The 19537-nt window shown below is 31.1% G+C and overlaps 2 protein-coding genes across 5 annotated transcripts in view; one reads left to right on the forward strand and one right to left on the reverse strand.

Annotated features, from left to right (window-relative positions):
• LOC114282620 (protein PHYLLO, chloroplastic-like) overlaps window positions 1-19537 on the forward strand; it is a 330809-nt gene that overhangs the window by 127231 nt on the left and 184041 nt on the right. The gene's annotated exons all lie outside the window — the stretch shown is intronic.
• On the reverse strand, window positions 17390-19394 carry LOC145801521 (uncharacterized). Its single transcript, XM_082893273.1, has 6 exons — window positions 19084-19394; window positions 18080-18641; window positions 17940-17993; window positions 17794-17850; window positions 17589-17701; window positions 17390-17501 (listed from the first exon to the last, which is right to left on the reverse strand). The coding sequence occupies exons 1-6, from the start codon at window positions 19392-19394 to the stop codon at window positions 17390-17392; spliced, it is 1209 nt and encodes a 402-aa protein (XP_082749399.1).

Raw genomic sequence — 19537 nt, forward strand, 5'->3', positions numbered from 1 at the left:
GTCACATCACCTCTCTACCACATCACTTCAAACCCAATCCGTACCCAACCCATATTTCATAAAAAGTCAAAAAATACACTTATTTAGAACATCCCAAACAATCCCTTAATATTAAAATTAAATCAATTAAATTATAAAGATCAAAATCACACAAAAATTAAAATAAGAGATTACTGTCATAATTTACTCACAATTTAATTAACCTATGAGTTAAGTATTTGTCACGTATTAATCAGTAATTCTCTGGTGGTGTCGATTTTTTGTGAACGGTAGTGATTGGGGGCCCGAAAACGGGACGCTCCGAATGCCCCTAATTTTTTTTTTTTTTTCTTTTCAGCAGAAGAAAGGAGGAAGACGAAGAAGGGAAGGAGGGGGAGGGGAGAGGAGGGGAGGGGGAGGAGGGGGAGGGAGAGGAAGGACTGGAGGGGGCCTAAAAAATGGAGGAGGAGGGGCTGAGGCGAGGCAGACGCGATCGGCGGAGGCGACGCGACCTCTCTCTCTCTTTCTCTCCCTCTCCCTCTCTTTCTCTCCCTCTTCCTCTGCATTGCAGAGGTCGAAAATGGCGGAAAAAAATAAAAAAAAAATAAAAAATAAAAAAATGAAATGCCCAAAACGACGTCGTTTTGGACATTCGGGGCAAGCAGATTCGGGCCCCAAAACATTTTCCTTTTGTGAATCCCACTTTATTTGCATCATATTTTTTTTAAAAAAAAGTATTAGTCACGTGTGGGATGACGATGACATATGCATAATGAGGCATCGTTTGGAAACAGGTTAATTTAATAATTTTTTGACTATTTGACTAAAATATGAACTAAAAAAAATTAGTATGTTTAGGATGACTTTTTAACTTTTTACGAAAAGATGTGCAAAAAGTAAAGAGAAAAGAGAATCTTTGACTTTTTAGTATGAATTGTTAATTTTTTGACTAATTTAATAACTTTTTGACTTTTTGATTAAAAGAGAAGGTTTCCAAACGAGACCTGGTCAACCATTATTTTGTTTTTTTTATTAAAAATAATGATATATCCTCTAATTTTAAAATTCTAATAATATGATAGAGAATAAAAAAAATCAAATCAAACAAAATCAAATCAAAATTAAAAAAACATATCACAATAACATCCGCTCCCATTTGAAACGTTTTTTTTGTTAGAGTTGTCAATTATTTTTCCTTGATTAAACGGAAACAAGTCAAGCATTATTAGTGACGCATGGTAGTGACGTATGGTTTCCCATATTGATCGAAGCTTCGATTGTCAATCACATCAAAGATGTAGTTCAAAAAAATCACATCAAAGATGTTTGTTGAAAAATTATTTAGGGCAAGTTATATATACCTCTTTTGAGGTTTAGATAAATTATAAATATTCTCTTGAGATTTTTCAAATGATAGATACTTTTTTGAGATTTATATTTTCATAATAAATTACCTCTTGAAGTTTATATTTTCATAATATTTGTTCTCTAATTTATTATATAAATATAATTTTCAGAAGTATTTGTAATTTTTCAAACTTTAAGAAGTATCTATAATTTTACTAAACCTCGATGATATATGTAATTTGCCCAATTATTTATTAATGAGTCTTATCCAATTTTAACAGTTTGACGCGGCCCCCCGACGTTAAAGAGCCCAGAATGAGCCGCCTATTCTACGAGTCAAATTTAATACATATTTTATTCTAATCTTTTAGAAAATTTTATCATACACTCCTCTTTATACTTTTAATTATATTATTTTTTCTTTAATTGTGTTAAAATTTTAGTCATGATTAATAATTTTTTTTTTGTTATATCTCATATGCTGTTTAATTATAATTTTTTTTATTTTTTTATTTTTCTATAATTATGATTTATAAAGTATAAAATTATATAATTTTCTTCTTTAGTTATAAGATGCATCTGTGATCTTTCTGTTATCTTTTATGTTAAAAAGGAAATTCTTTGGAGTGTGTACCATATACACCGTTTGTTATGATTTTTATGTTTTTGGTTTTGATTTACTGAGTTATGCCATTTATGATAATTGAACTCACAAATAACATAATTTACCTAAGGTACACTTTTTGTATCATAGCATTCTCTATATTAAAATATGGACAAATATTTCATAAAAAAATAAATTATTTAAAAATCATTTAAAAATTTTAAAAATAAGAAAATTCTATTAAATAAAAACAAGGCATAAAAATCACTATTTTTTTGTTGTCTCACACTTAAAAAATATATGAATTTTTTATTGTATTATTTCTCATAATTCTTTTGATGAAATAGTAATAACATTAGGCCTTTTGAACTGTTTATCACATATATTTTTCATAATCGAGGCGACGAAAAATGTTCAATCTTATGCCATAATTCTTTTGATAAATTTTTTATGGATAAATTGTGTTGACATTTCTTAAGATTTAGATAAAATAAATAAGTTTTATAATTTTGACATAATTATGTTGAGTTTTCTTAAAATTTTAATTCACATAATATTTAACTTATTTTTTTATGAATAATTTGTTAGTCACATGGATAAAAAAAAATAATATTTTGATCTTTTTTACTTTGAAATATATATTTTTCCATGTTTATTTTGATATTTTCACACTATTTGCATTAGTTTCAGTTCATTTATCTTTAATAAAAAAGGGAAATCAATGTAATTATATCAAAATTGTAAATTTAATTGTAATTTTTTCAGATATCATGGGAGGTCAATGTAATTTACCCAATTTTTATTTATGCTTTTATTTGATGTATTTTTTTTAAAAAAAAAATTTACAATAAAAAATATAATTTTTTAGAAAATTAAAATATTTATTTAAAAATGATAGAATTGGGATAAATTACGAAAAGAATATAATTTAATTATTCACAATAAAATTTAATAGGACTTGCTAATAATTTTAATAAACAAGACTTATTAGTAATTTTTCTAATCAGTAATGTTAGGCGCCTCAACTGGATGGAAATCAAATCACCTATCCTCTTATGGCGCCCTTAATCTTTTTTGGGTGGATATGGTGCCCTTAATCTTATTAGTCTATAAGGATGACAATTTTTTTTTTTTTAAATTTAGATTTGTCTATAATGATGACATGAATAACAATAATTAATTGGGAAAATTGGTCTAGGGTCCCTCTCCCACTTTTCATAATGGAAGAGATCCATAAAATTATTTGTTGATGTCTAAGGTCCCTACATATAGCACGGAGAAATTTCACCTTACCAAATCAAAACTCATCTCTCTCTCTCTCTATGATCTCGTGCTCTTCTTCTCTCCTCTTCATCGTATTCTATCTATTCTGTCACTCATCAATGGAAGTTAGGGTTTAACACCGGCGAAGATGGAGTCGAAGTAGGTGCGAGGTGGGAGTATGATCAGAGCATTCTCATTCTGATTCGGATTGTCCTTTTGTTACTCCAATCCTAGAGCCGCAGCCGCAGCCACAGCAGCAGCAGAGAGCCCCCAAGAAGAGGGGGAGAAGCATCGTCTCTGATCGGAATTGTGGCACAGTGAAGCTGATAGATGGAGGTTAATCAAATCAGATTCCATTTCACACACCAAATAAAAGTCAGCCTCTCTGCAGATTAGAAGATTCAACAGAGCTCCAATGAGGTTATAGATATATATATAGCGAGAGAGAGAGAGAGATGGTTTGGGGTCGTGGTGAAGAAAACATGGCACTCCCATCAGTCACAGAGGTTGGTGTTCATGATCAGTTTTTATTCTGCTGTGCAGCAGTATATATATATATATATATGTGTGTGTGTGTGAGAGAGAGGGTGGTGAAGCAGAGGAAAGTTGAAGGTTGGAGTGGTGAGCGGTGTGGATATATCTCCAGAGAAATTCTCTGGGTTTGAACTAAAATTTCTCTGGATATATCCATCAAATGTTCTTGAAAATACTAACTGTTGTGTTCTTGTAAATGGGATTATTACTTGTTCAGATTATCAGATTTTGACTATGCTGATTGATAGTTCACAAATAAATCTGGAATAGCATGGGTGGGTTTTGATGCGGATCAACAACAAGTTGAGCAACAGGCAACTGCTCTCCATCTTTCTTCACCAATGGTAGCTGAATCTTGGTCATGTTTAGCGGCTATTCTATGTGCAAAACATCACCGGTGGCAACATATTCACAGACAGTAAAATTTTGGTGGAAAGCTTAAAGGCAAATCTCAAGCTGACTGGGAGGTGAATATGGTGATTGATGATGATATTAAACACTAGTGTTTTTCAAGTTCCTAGCTGTGACTAAAGTAAATCGTGATGTAATTAAACCGACACATACTCTAGCTAGACTTGTGAATGGTTTCTGATTATCTATAATATTTCTTTATTCTCAATTTTTATTTATTTATTTATTTTGGGTTCTTAATGGTTCTCTGCCAGAAAACGATAAGGTAAGAGGGAATTGTGTAATTTATTTTATGTTCCTTGCAAACAGGGGTAACATTTTCTTGGTTTTTTCTCAGAGAAATTCTGATACTATGAATTTACTCCATAAGATGGAGAATTCTGTTAGAGTATCTCTTAAGAATCTTGGAGTGTCATACTTGGATCTCTATTTGATGCATTGGCCTGAGAGCTCGGCATTTGGAGATGCTACTGATCCTCCTACTAAGTCAGGGAGTGAGTATAGGCAGTTTCTGAATCGGTTCAAGACTACATGGAAAGCAATGGAAGGTCTGGTGGAGTTGGGTCTAGTTCTAGCCATTGGCGTTAGCCATTTTAATATAGAGCAGATCAAAGAATTGCTCAGTGAATTTCTCTGAGTTTTTGTGATTTTCTCTGGGAATTTATCAGTGAATTTCTCTGAGCTTTGCACAAGATTGTCCTCCTTATTGTGCCTCATACTGTTGATTTAAGCTCTTTTATGCAAAATTGCGGCTTTGTGAACATTCCGATCACAGTAGCAACAAAGAGAGTAATGGCGCAATGGTGAAGAGAGTCCCCCCAGGTATTTCAATTGACAAATTGATCAAATCATAGTTTTATAGTTCCAGAGAAAATTCAGAATTTCTCTGGTTCAACCTAGAGAAAATTCAGAATTTCTCTGGTTCAACTCTCTGGCTTGAACTGAAATTTCTATGGGTTGATCTAGAGAAATTCTGTGATTTGGATTGACCAAACAGATATGTATGGTCACTGAGATATGTATATAAACTCTATTTGGCATAAATTCCAACTAAGAATGGAAAAGATTCTGAAAACATCAACTCTTAAAATCAGAGACTCACCACCCACCCTCAGAAATTATAAAATGTTCGTAAGCCAACAGATAGCACACCGAGGGCTTACCTTCCGTGCAATCAAATTCTTTTATGAGTCTTGCAGTTGGCCTGTCTAGATCCTCTCGTTCAGCAACATTAAATACATAAACACCATTTAAATCGAAGAGAGAAAACAAACAAGCATCAAACACACACTGGGAAATTTCTCTGTGACGTGAATTTTCTGGGAAGGATTGGGCCAGAAAAATTCTGAGAAGAATTTCTCTGGACTCAGCCAATGCATAGAGAAATGCTGAGAAATTCTAAGAAGAATTGAGCCAGAGAAATTCTGAGAATAATTGGACCAGAGAAATTCTGAGAAATTCAGAATTTCTCTGGGCCAGAATTTCTCTGGACCAATTTTCTCTGGACTGAAATTTCTTTGGGTTGAAATTTCTCTGGGCTAAAATTTCTTTGAATCAAGGTTGAGGGACCTTAGACATTATGAAAATATTGTTGATGGATCTTAGACATTATAAAAATATTGAGTGTCCTTTATGCTTTAAAATCATAATACTAGGGACCTTAAAAAAAAAACCCCTAATTAATTTTCAATATTAGGTATCCCGTATAATTCGCATGCCCCCTGGCCACAGAAAATCGTCCTCATTAATAAATTGGTCGGCTAAGATTGAAACCTTCAAGAATATTCGGTGACATCTAGACTACGCTTTGCTTATAATATTTTGAGTATTGTTATTTAGGTCTAAAAATTAAATTTACTTTTTAAATTTAATGATGTGATATTCTATTAAATATTTAAGTTAATTATTTCTCTTATTTATTCTTTAATTATTAATTAATCATGCTGTTGGCACATCATTAAGTTCAAAAAATAGATTTTAAAAAAAGTAGATTTATATATAATTTTTCTAATATATTTTAGGATAAATTACATTGACACTCTTGAGGTTTGGTTCAATTACGTTCCAACCCACGGTGTGTTTGTTTGGACGGACTGAATAAGGGTGTAATCCATTGGACTATTAGTCCTGTGATACATTGTCCCCGGACTATTTGATTGGATTGGATTTGTATTTTATGTTTGTTTAGTCATGGGATTAAATGTTTGAATTGGACTATTTTTAGTTATCCAATATTTGTTTATGATATTATGGAGAAGGATAAATGCTCAAATGACTATTTTATCCTTTTCAGTTATGTAATAGCAATATTAAACATAACTTTAATATTTTAATTATTTTTAGCTAGATTAAATAAAAAATTATTTTATTTTATTTTTTGTACAATTAAATAAATTTATTTTTAAAAAATTAAATAAATTAAATATCAATAAAAATATATGTTATTTTTTTAATTAAAATTTTAAATAATAATAATAATTAAATAATGAAATAAAATAAAACATCTATTAAAATTTGAATAATAAAATTAAATAAAATATAAAAAAAATTTCAAAATAAAACATCAATAAAATATCTATAAAAAATTATTTTAAAAAATTAAATAAATAAAACAAAAATAAAAATTAAATAAAATTATTTTATTTTATTTTTAAATTGAAATATTTAAATTTTATTGAATTTTACTAAATATAATACAAAATTAAATACCAGAGGGTAAAAATGTAATTTTAGTAGCTAATCCCATGGGATGAGTTATCTCATGGTTTCTATCCCCTCATGGGATAGAATAGTCCCACAAATATAGGACTAATAGTCCCGAAAGATTATTAGTCCGGACCAAAAAATTCATACCAAACAACGGACTGTTAGTCCATCCGGACTAATAGTCCAATCCCATAGTGTTATCCTTTAAAACAAACAGGCTCTTGATGTTCTGGAAATTACATACTCACCTTATGATTTATAGTCTCATTTCACAAACCCCTTACTTATATAAAATGTAACAACTCATAATAGAAAACAAGAGGAAATTACATTTAAAAAAAAAAAGAGTAAAACAAAGGAAAGGAGAAAAAAAAGAAAAACAGAGAAAGTAAAGTAAAGTAAGAAAAAAGATAATATATGAATTTAATATTTTTATTCTATCTAAATAATTATATTATTAAAAAATTTATATAATTCTCTAAACATTAAGGGATTATATATATTAAATCTAAACCTCATACGTGTGAGTATAACTTACCCTATATTTTATAAGGGAATGTTCGGACCCAACCACGACTGCGCCTATACATCTCTTTGGATTTTTCTATGATACATGAAGGTGGTTTTCATGTATCATACATAAATAATTTTGGATCATTAGATCTAAAAGTAAACTAAATCTAACCATTGATTGATAATAATAAAACCAGGTTAAGAAATCTAGGTAGTTTCGTAAAAAATAAGGTAATTTTTAATGGTTTTGAAACCAAAAAGTGGTTTTTAACTTACCACAATAACTAAGTATACTTACTATTTGATGTGATTATACTTACTATTATTAATAACTATACTTACCATTCAATTATTGATAAAACACACTTAACCTGCTATTCAGGTAACAGGTAAACTTAAAAAATTAAGTTATAATAAATTTTCAAAATCTCTAAAATAAATATAAAATTTATAAAATAGAATTTAAGAAAAAAATAAACAAAATAAATTTGAATTCTAAACATTTTATTATAATTTATTACATTTTATGAAATATGATTTTTTATTTATTTATCTACTTAATAGCAATAAATGAAACATAATTTCCTTTTCATTTATCACACTTGAAAATAATAAATGCAATTAATAAGAAATATAAGTAATAAAATATAGAAAAAATTATAATTTATTTGAGGGTTCCATGGACAAAATTTTATGTTTATTTTTAAATTTTTTGAATATTTGAAGATTTAAAGATAAAATTGTTGTTGATTTGGAACTCCTTAGGTAAGAATCTATGTCTCTATCGTCTCTATCTCTTTTTTTACATTAACTTTCCATGATATTTTGAATTTATAAATTTTAATATTCTGTTGGAACAACATTTCACCTAGTTAAAAGAAAAATTATGAGATTTAAGTAGTAAAAAAAAAAAAAAATCAAGTTTGATGAAATAGTAAGTGCAATCTTAAGTTTAGTTTAAATAATTAATTAATCAAGTCTACTAAAATAGTAAGTAGAGTCCCATTGAGTAGTAAGTATTGTTTAAATGATGAGTCAAGTTTGATAAAGTAGTAAGTAGAGTCTAATTGAGTAGTAAGTGTTATTTAAGTGATGAGTCAAGTTTAATAAAGTAGTAAGTAGAGTCTCATTAAGTAGTAAGTGTTATTTAAATGAGTAGTAAGTCAAGTCTGATAAAATAATAAGTAGAGTCTCATTGAGTAGTAAATGTGGTTTAAATGAGTGGTAAATAAGTCTGATAAAATAGTAAGTATGGTTTAAATGAGTGTTTTTCAATTTATTACAACAACAAAACACATTTACTACTTGATATAGTTGTAATTATTCCACATAACTACACTTACCATTCAAACATTAATAAAATGCACCTAACTTCTAAAATAAATATAAAATTTATAAACTAGAATGTAAACAAAAAAAAGATATATATACAAAATAAATATGAAATTTATAAATTTTATTATAATTTTTTACATTTTATGGAATATGATTTTTTTTTTATTTATGTACTTAATGGCAATGAATGGCAATAAATGAAACCTAGTATCTTTTTCATCTACCACAATAAATGCAATTAATGAGAAATATGATTAACAAAATATAGAAAAATTTCAAATTCATTTGAGGATTCCATAAACAAAATTTGATGTTCATTTCTAACATTTTCGAAGATTTTAAGATAAAATTGTTGTTGATTTGGAACTCCTTAGGTAAGTCTCTCTCTTTTTACTTTCACTTCCATTATATTTTGAATTTATAAATTTTTATGTTTTGTTGGAACAACATTTCACCTAATTAAAAGAAAAATTATGAGATTCAAGTAGTAAGGGAAAAAAAAAAATCAAGTTTGATGAAGTAGTAAATGTAGTCTTAAGTTTAGTTTAAATGATTGATAAGACAAGGATGTTCATTTCTAAAACTTTCGGAGATTTTAAGATAAAATTGTTGTTGATTTGGAACTTCTTAGGTAAGTTTCTCTCTTTTTACTTTCACTTCCATTATATTTTGAATTTATAAATTTTTATGTTTTGTTGGAATAATATTTCAGCTAGTTAAAAGAAAAATTTTGAGATTTAAGTGGTAAGAAAAAAAAAATCAAGTTTGATGAAATAGTAAATGTAGTCTTAAATTTAGTTTAAATGATTGATAAGTCAAGTCTAATAAAGCAGTAAGTAGAGTCTCATTGAGTAAGTATTGTTTAAATGAGTGATAAGTCAAGTTTGATAAAGTAGTAAGTATAATCTTATTGAGTAGTAAGTGTGGCTTAAATTAGTAGTAAATCAAGTCTGATAAAGTAGTAAGGATAGTCTCATTGAGTAGTAAGTGTAATTCAAATGAGTAGTAAGTCAAGTCTGATAAAGTAGTAAGTATGGTTTAAATGAGTTGTAAGCCAAATATTGAGTAGTAGGTATGGTTTAAATAAGTGGTAAGTCAAGTCTGATAAAATAGTAAGTACAGTCTCATTGACTAGTAAGTGTGGTTTAAATGGCTGATAAGTCAAGTTTGATAAAGTAGTAAGTAGAGTCTCATTGAGTAGTAAGTGTAATTCTGATAGAGTAGTAAGTACAGTCTCATTCAGTAGTAAGGCCAAGTTTGGGAAGACTAAATAAGTGCACTTTTTGACTTTTTATGAAATATGGGTTGGATTTGGATTGGGTTTGAAGTGATGTGTTAGAGAGGTGATGTGACATAAATAAGATGATGTGACTTAAATAGGATAGTGACTTTTTGACTTTTTAAATTTTTTGGAAGATGCCAAACTTGGCCTAAGTGTGGTTTAAATGAGTTAAATCTGATAAAATAATAAGTAAAGTCTTATTAAGTAGTAAATGTTGTTTAAATGACTGATAAGTCAAGTTTGATAAAGTAGTAAGTAGAGTCTCATTGAATAGTAAATGTGATTCAAATGAGCGGTAAGTCAAGTCTAATAAAGTAGTAAGTATGGTTTAAATGAGTGGTGAGTCAAGTCTGATGAAATAGTAAGTACAGTCTCATTGACTAGTAAGTGTGGTTTAAATGGATGATAAGTCAAGTTTGATAAAGTAGTAAGTAGAGTCTCATTGAGTAGTAAGTGTAATTCTGATAGAGTAGTAAGTACAGTCTCATTGAGTAGTTAGTGTGGTTTAAATGAGTTAAGTCTGATAAAATAATAAGTAAAGTCTTATTAAGTAGTAAGTGTTGTTTAAATGACTGATAAGTCAAGTTTGATAAAGTAGTAAGTAGAGTCTCATTGAATAGTAAATGTGATTCAAATGAGCGGTAAGCCAAGTCTAATAAAGTAGTAAGTATGGTTTAAATGAGTGGTGAGTCAAGTCTGATGAAATAGTAAGTACAGTCTCATTGACTAGTAAGTGTGGTTTAAATGGATGATAAGTCAAGTTTGATAAAGTAGTAAGTAGAGTCCCATTGAGTAGTAAGTGTAATTCTGATAGAGTAGTAAGTACAGTCTCATTGAGTAGTAAGTGTGGTTTAAATGAGTTAAGTCTGATAAAATAATAAGTAAAGTCTTATTAAGTAGTAAGTGTTGTTTAAATGACTGATAAGTCAAGTTTGATAAAGTAGTAAGTAGAGTCTCATTGAATAGTAAATGTGATTCAAATGAGCGGTAAGTCAAGTCTAATAAAGTAGTAAGTATGGTTTAAATGAGTGGTGAGTCAAGTCTGATGAAATAGTAAGTACAGTCTCATTGACTAGTAAGTGTGGTTTAAATGGATGATAAGTCAAGTTTGATAAAGTAGTAAGTGTAATTCTGATAAAGTAGTAAGTACAGTCTCATTGAGTAGTAAGTGTGGTTTAAATGAGTTTAATTATCATTCAAAAACACAACACTTGCCATTCATTCTCATTCTACTAGCAACTCTTTGTGACTCAACTTACCACTTACCATCTATTTTACCACCTAGTATTTTACTTACCATTTTCTACTTGCTTTTTCTTAATTAATTTGTTTATGCTTATTGCAGATGGAAGACAACACTGAGCAAAACAAGAAAAACATTATATATGAACTAGTTGATGATGACGGTAATGATGGTGAGTATAATATTCATAATGAAGATAATATCGTCAATTCTAATAATATTCCAACCGAAAGAGATATTAAGCGTCTAGATGAATTAACTGAAAAGGATGTGTTTGAAATGACATTTGATTCAGAAGAAAACGGAGAAAGATTTTATAATTCGTATGCTAAGGTGAAAGGCTTTAGTATTCGAAGGGATCAATTGTATAAGGACAAGAATAATATGGTTATATCAAGGAGTTGGGTATGTTCAAAAGAAGGATATAGACAATCCAAATACCTTGAGGTTGAAGAACGTAAAAGAGAACCAAAACAATTAACTAGAGTTGGTTGTCGTGCTTGTTTTCGTATCAAATACAATCGGAGTACTTCCAAATATGAAGTGAATGAATTTTTCAAGGAGCACAATCATTCCATGATAGGGCCTCTTGGTGTTCAATTTCTTCGCTCACACCGGAATGTTACGAGTGCCGACAAGGCACAAGGCAATGCAATGCATCATATTGGTATGAGGACAAGTCACATTATGGACTTTGCTGCACAACAAGCAGGTGGTTATGAGAATGTTGGGTTCATACAGAAGGACATGTACAACCATTTTGGGACTGAGTGTAGAGTGCAAGTTGTCGATGGTGACGCAGAAGATGCTTTGGCTTACTTATGTGGTAAAGAAGAGCAAGATCCAATGTTTTATTATAATTATTATAAATATGATGTAGATGAAGAAAATCGATAATTTGTTTTGGACTGATGGTGGATCTCGAACAGATTATCTGTATTTTGGTGATGTGTTGATGTTTGATACTACGTATCGGACAAATGCGTACAACAAACCTTTTGTGATACTACAAGGTGTGAGCAACCACTTTCAAACGACTGTTTTTGGGTGTGCACTGTTAGCTTCCGAGACAGTAGAGACATACATATGGGTGTTAGAGAAATTTCTTGATGCGATGGATCACAAGATGCCTCTGTCCGTAATCACTGACGGGGATAAGGCCATGTGTAGAGCAATCAAAACAGTTATGCCTACTGCTCGACATCGATTATGTAAATGGCATCTTAAAATGAATGCTCTCTCCAATATCCACATAGAGGGATTTCTTCATAGCTTTGAAAAATGCATGTTAATGCAATGCACACAAGAAATGTTTGAATTAGAGTGGAAGAACCTTGTAGACAAGTATGGCCTTCATAATAACAAGTGGATTGCAGATGTATATTGCAAACGTACTCTATGGGCTGAAGCATACCTCCATGGACATTTCTTTGCTGGTGCAAAAAGCACGCAACGTTGTGAGAGTATGAATGCATTTTTGAATCGATTCCTAAAGGTGCGCCTAAGGCTCTTTGAATTTGTAAGGGCATATGATAGAGCACTTGCAAGACTTCGCCATAACGAAGCTAAGGCACAATCCGAAACTGAGAATACCACTCCTATTCTTTCTATAGGTATGAAAAGGATTGAAAGACATGCAGCTAATATATTTACTCGTGCCATATTTTTCAAATTTCGCGAACAAATAAAATCCGAGCAAGTGTTATTTATGTCAGGAAAAACTGATATAAAAGATATTCACGTATACTATTTGTCTATGTATACACATCTAGAATCCACATGGAATGTACAATATCGACCAAGTGATCATGCCATGAAATGTTCTTGTTTGTATTTTGAATCATGTGGAATTCCATGTTCCCATATGGTATCAATCATGAAAATGGAGCATTTGAAAGAAATTCCCTCTAGCTGTATATTACAAAGGTGGACAAAAAATGTCAAGTCTTCCACTTTACTTGGTAAGACCCCTTTTCCAGAATGGGTTACGCAAACAACACGGTTCGGTGCATTGTCAAGTGCATGTACTGAGATGTGCTATTATGCTTCGCACTTAACCAATGGATACGAAAAAGCTAGGGATGCAGTGACAAAGTTAACATGTCGAATGAAAGATTTGTATGTCCAACATGTTGAAGGAAATGGAACAAAAGGAAAAGCCAATGTTGAAGGGACATGTTTACATTTTGGTGTTGGTGATCCTCCCTTTACAAAGACGAAGGGAAGTCGTTCTGTTGCAAATGATAAGTTTTCAAAGCCAAGAAAATGTGGTCATTGCAGGTATCTAACAATTTAATTTATCTAGTAAGTGTATTGAATTATAATTAAATTTATATCCTAAGTGTAATGTGTTTTGTTACAGAGGTACTGGTCATACAAGAAATAAGTGTCCAAAACTAGAAAATGAGAATATTGATTCTTTTTCTACACAAGATACTTATGTATCAGGGGCAAGCATGTTGCACCAAGAAGGTGGTTTCAATGTCGACCTTACTTTTACTAATAGTGACTACAATATAATGGGATATGGTTCCAATGGGCACCCTACTTTTGTTGGAACTAACTACAATATAATGGGATGCGATTCCAATATCTATCCTAACTTTGTGGTAATAATTTTTTATTTAACTTTTACTCACAAAATTTATGTTTCAGAATTTATTAATTATTAGTTACATTATGTAGGTACGTACATGCTCAGAAACTCCTGACAGCATTTATGGCCGTGTCGTAGGAGGGACAATTGACTTGTCAAAGTGATTGTAACAATCTTCGAGACAATCAAAGCAATCAGCCTTATATTTTGATTTTTTGTGTGACATTACTCGTTTGTGTAAGGCTTATATTTATAAGGCATGTGACTTTTTATATGTATAAGACAAATGATAGTGTAAGACTTTTACTATTCTCAAACACAATACTTACCACTATGATTTCATTCATCATATTCATAACAACGTAATGGTAAGTAATGTAGTAAGTGGAGTCTATTTTAAGTAGTAGTAAGTGAGGTTTATTTGAGTGGTAAGTCAAACCCAACAAACTGGTAAATAGAGTCTTCTTGACTAGTAAGTATGATTGAATAAAATGGTAAGCCAAGAGTAATGAAGTAGTAAGTGGAGTTTATTTGAGTGGTAGTAAGTAAAGTTTATTTGAATAGTAAATGAAATGTAAAAAGTTGTATGACTTATATCTATAAGGCAATGCTTACTAATTGTTCTTATGCTACTTACCATTCATCAACACAATAATTACCATTACGATTTTATTCACCATGTTCGTAACAACATAATGGTTTTCCACAAACACATAAACTATTTGGCAAATAGTTTACAAAGTCATCATCACTATCATCAGAGAAGTCTGAAATGTCTGGATCAGAAACTAGCAATGGATCTTCAATGATTGTTGTGATAGCATTGTCACAATCAAAATGAGATTTTTTCTTGGCATATTCAATGTAATGAAATCTATCCAATCTTCGTTGCATCTGTGTATTCTCTCTCTGTAGCCTTGATATGACTGTTGCATCATCGCATGATTTGTTTCTGCATAGTTCAGCTGAATGTGCCCTTGGAACCCGTAGCCCATGCCATCGACAATATATCTCAAGTTCACAACGTTTTTCGAAGAGGTCTTGCCATTGCAAGTTATTTCTATCAACATTAACCCCATGTGGTGAATGATCGTATGCATGACCAACAATTACATGACCCACATCTGATTGCCATGGATCATGCATGAAAAGAGGTTTATTATGGAAGTGACGTTTGGTTCTATACCATGTCTTTCCTAATGGATCAGTATAGGAACCTATTGTTGGAGGCATCTGAAAATCATCATCACTACCATGACTAAATGTAGAGCTAGATGATGCAATATTTTCAGATTTTCGTTTAGGCATTTTGAGTACTTAGGCTTGTAGTGAAGTGTGATGTATACAAGTGAGGTTAAATAAGGGTGTCACACGTGATCTATTAGTATTATTTTAATCCTTGTTAATAGTCACATGTGAATAGTCATATGTACTAATGTCATGTCAATCATGTTCAATCATTTGAATGGTCAATAGTCATATGTACTAGTGTCATGATCAATCATTTTCAGTAGTCACATGTGAATTATATGAGTCACATGTGAATAGTCAAAGAGTAATAAAGTAGTGAGTATAATTTATTTGAGTGGTAAGTTAAGTCTAATAAACTAGTAAGTAGAGTCTTTTTAATTAGTAATTAAGATTGAATAAAATGGTAAGTAAAGAGTAATAAAGTAGTAAGTGGAGTTTATTTGAATGGTAAGTTAAGTCTAATAAACTAGTAAGTAGAGTCTTTTTAACTAGTAAGTAAGATTGAATAAAATGGTAAGTAAAGAGTAATAAAGTAGTAAGTGGAGTTTATTTGAGTGGTAGTAAGTGAGGCTTATTTGAGTGATAAGTTAAGTCTAATAAACTAGTAAGTAGAGTCTTTTTAACTAGTAAGTAAGATTGAATAAAATGGTAAGTAAAGAGTAATAAAGTAGTAAGTGGAGTTTATTTGAGTGGTAGTAAGTGAGGCTTATTTGAGTGATAAGTTAAGTCTAATAAACTAGTAAGTAGAGTCTTTTTAACTAGTAAGTAAGATTGAATAAAATGGTAAGTAAAGAGTAATAAAGTAGTAAGTGGAGTTTATTTGAGTGGTAGTAAGTGAGACTTATTTGAGTGATAAGTTAAGTCTAATAAACTAGTAAGTAGAGTCTTTTTAAGTAGTAAGAATGGTTGAATAAAATGGTAAGCAAAGAGTAATAAAGTAGTAAGTGAAATTTATTTGAGTGGTAGTAAGTGAGACTTATTTGAGTGGTAAGTTAAGTCTAATAAACTAGTAAGTAGAGTCTTTTTAACTGGTAAGTATGATTGAATAAAATGGTAAGCAAAGAGTAATAAAGTAGTAAGTGGAATTTATTTGAGTGGTAGTAAGTGAGGCTCATTTGAGTTGTAAGTTAAGTCTAATAAACTGTAAATAGAGTCTTTTTAACTAGTAAGTATGGTTGAATAAAATGGTAAGTAAAGAATAATGAAATAGTAAGTGGAGTCATTGAAGTATAATAAAGTGGTAAGTCATAATTAATTCAAACCCTGCCCATGTACAATCCAAATCCAAATTACAAAAAAATAATAAAAATCATACGATTAAAATCCATTTGCTCTACATCCTCCCCAAAACAAATTCAGTTGAAATTCACATAATTCAAGTATGAACATGCAACAACATCAATGATACATGACAATTATCTATCGCAAGCCAATTCTATCACTCTTGACCCAATTTTATTGTTTGCATCTCGAACTAAGCCCAGTGCTAATCTTTGTCTAGCATCCCACGAGTCAAATTGAAGCAAACAAGCTTCGGAATCAATAAATTGCACCAATTCAAAATACTTGATGACGTGCATTCCACAATCATAGCCATTACTTTGTTGTGGAAGCCATTCAAGTGTTCTAATTGGAAACTCGGTGATTTTATTTGTATATGCATTCTTGTACTGAATTCCCAATAAGTCATGTAATACTTCAACCTGTTATTTACATAACTAATTAGTAGGAAAACATGCAATACAAAATACAAATAATAACATTGTACAAGGATGTATACCACTTTTTTTACTTGAGTTGGCCGAGTTCTACTTCTTCTTGATATATACGGATCAAGGATATTACCACTTGTTGTCGCATGTATACCACACACATATACCAATGTTCACCCGCATCATTAATTGGAATGTACACCTATATTAAATCAATAATCAGCACTATCATATTCATTAACATATTAAACAAAAGTAAAGTGAGATAATAACAAATCAATACCCTTTCACATGATTCAATTTTTCCCGTGTACCGTTTTGTTCCAAAATAGGACTTGAGCATGTTTGGCTTATGAAGCTTGTGTTGCAAAATATGTTGCTACAACTCATAAAAATTAGTATAAATATCAATAACACAAACTACGTAGTCAAATGCTTTTAATTATAAAATGCATAAGTAAATTACCGAAAAATATGTAGGTAGATACCACGCTGGATATTTCGCATCTGGGATACAATCCTTTTGCTTTAATGTAAATTGCAAAGCAACTAAAGTAATTATCTAAGAAACAACAACTCATCAATAAATGCAATTATCTTGTACATTATAAATTCATTTCTGCAATGGTTTACTACTTACTTGTCCATCAAGCCAACAACCACGATCTAATGTCCATATGTTTTTGCGCGTTCCATGTTGAATATCAAAGTTAATAAGAATTTCACTATCATATTAATTAAATGATACATGTCAATGTGACAATATAAATACATGAAACATAAAAGAAAATATTTCTTGAAAGAAATAGAACCTTTCCAATTTACTACGATGAAACAAATAGTCTCTTATCAATTTATCCTCAACTGAAAGCGGTGGCAAATCAAATCCTTTCATGGGAGTTGGCATACTCAACAACTCAGAAATCTGTTTTTAACCAATAATTAATAACATTTTCATAAAGTATGTAATTGAATATTCTCCTAAAAATGAGTTTCTATAAGAAAACAAAAGTATACCTTTATCGAATGTTGTTCAGGAAACACAACAACTTGTTTATTTTTCATTATAGCTTCCTGCATAACATAAATCAGTCAGTGACTAAGTTCATTTGTAATGAATTATTTTTAAAAAAATTATTATGTGTACAAATATTATTTATTACCTTTTGTCCATATTTAGGCAACATGTCAAGTTGTTTGCTTGTTATATTATATTTCTACATAACACAAATAAATCAATAACTACTTTCAATTCTAACAACAAAACAAAACAAATAGTAATAATAATAATAATGTATCTTACCTTGCCAAGTTCAACATCATAGGGTGAAAGTATATGTTTGCTTTTTTTTCGTTTGCTTTCCCTCCTAAGCTTCATATGATAAGGCAAAACTGTTGAAGACTCGGCACCATCATCTACCGTAATTGACCTTTTTAAAATAACTTTTGGTAACTTTGGTGGTAGTAACTCATGTTCACTAAAAAATGGGGCAAATGGAGATACGGACGATGTGAACTGATCACCTAATGGAGTCTTAGGCAATCCCTTATTTTCTTGTTTGAGTTGTTTATCCATAGGAAACGTACGATCTTGGAAAGCATAAGGTGGGGGACTCCATTTGTCATCCAAGATATCTTCATTTTTCAATTGACAGTCGATATCATGAGAGTGTTTCTCCTTTTCAATAGCCCATGACCCATTAGCTACCTTTGCAATTGCTATCAAAATCTCTTCTTTGGTAGATTCTATTGATTGACTGACACCAACGACTAAGTTATTCAAGTCTCCTCTCAAATCTTTCACTTCTTTTTCAACATTACTTAGCCGTGCATCTATGTTTGGCTCTACACTCACATCATTATCACTACAAGAAAATCTGTTATATAACACGGAGGCTTTTGCGACGGGGAACCTGCCGTCGCAAAAAATGAGTTTTTGCGACGCAATGTAGTTGCCGTTGCCAAAAAGTGGTTTTGCGACGGGGTTTGCCTCCGTCGCTAATACATTTCACCGAAAAATGCAGGAGCATTTGCGACGCACGTATACCGTCGCAAAAAGTATTTTTTAACGACGGTAAAGAGTTGCGGTCGCAAATGGTGGACCATTTGTGACGGTATAAGCCCGTCGCAAAAATTTTTTTTGTAAAACGACGTCGTTTTACTTTGTTAATCAAGTATCATTTGCGACGGTGGTATATATTCTGTCGCAAAACAAAACAAAAAAAAAAAAAAAATTCACACATTCGCGGGGATTTCTCTCATTCGCGGTCATCCTAAAATCCCCAAAATCCCAATCCCTAAACTCACCCAACCAAAACCCCCAAATCAAAATCCCTAGACTCTCCAAACCAAAACCCCCAAAATCCGAATCCCAGAATCCCCAAAATCCTGAGATGAAAATCGTTCAGTGCTGTGGTGAAGGAGGGTGAACGACGGCATTCGCAGATTGACGAGGGTGAACGACGGCCTTTGCCGGAGTGACAGGCAGCGACTGTGAACGACGAGTGACGAACGACTATGAACGACGAGTGACGAGGCAAGAACGAGGGTGAACGACGGCCTTCGCTGGAGTGACAGGCAGCGACGGTAAAGATTTTTTCTTTGTTATTTTTATACATTTACATTTCTGGCGTAATATTAGACCTACGGCCTTGACAATGTGTTTGTTGCATAACACGACAGAGGAAGGAGTATCCATTTGTTGAAATATTTCATAGCCCAGAGCAAGTAGGTTTGACTATATATTATTTTTATATTGTTT

This window comes from Camellia sinensis, chromosome 10 (assembly GCF_055761805.1).
Source record: "Camellia sinensis isolate YWXY chromosome 10, ASM5576180v1, whole genome shotgun sequence".
NCBI lineage: Eukaryota > Viridiplantae > Streptophyta > Magnoliopsida > Ericales > Theaceae > Camellia > Camellia sinensis.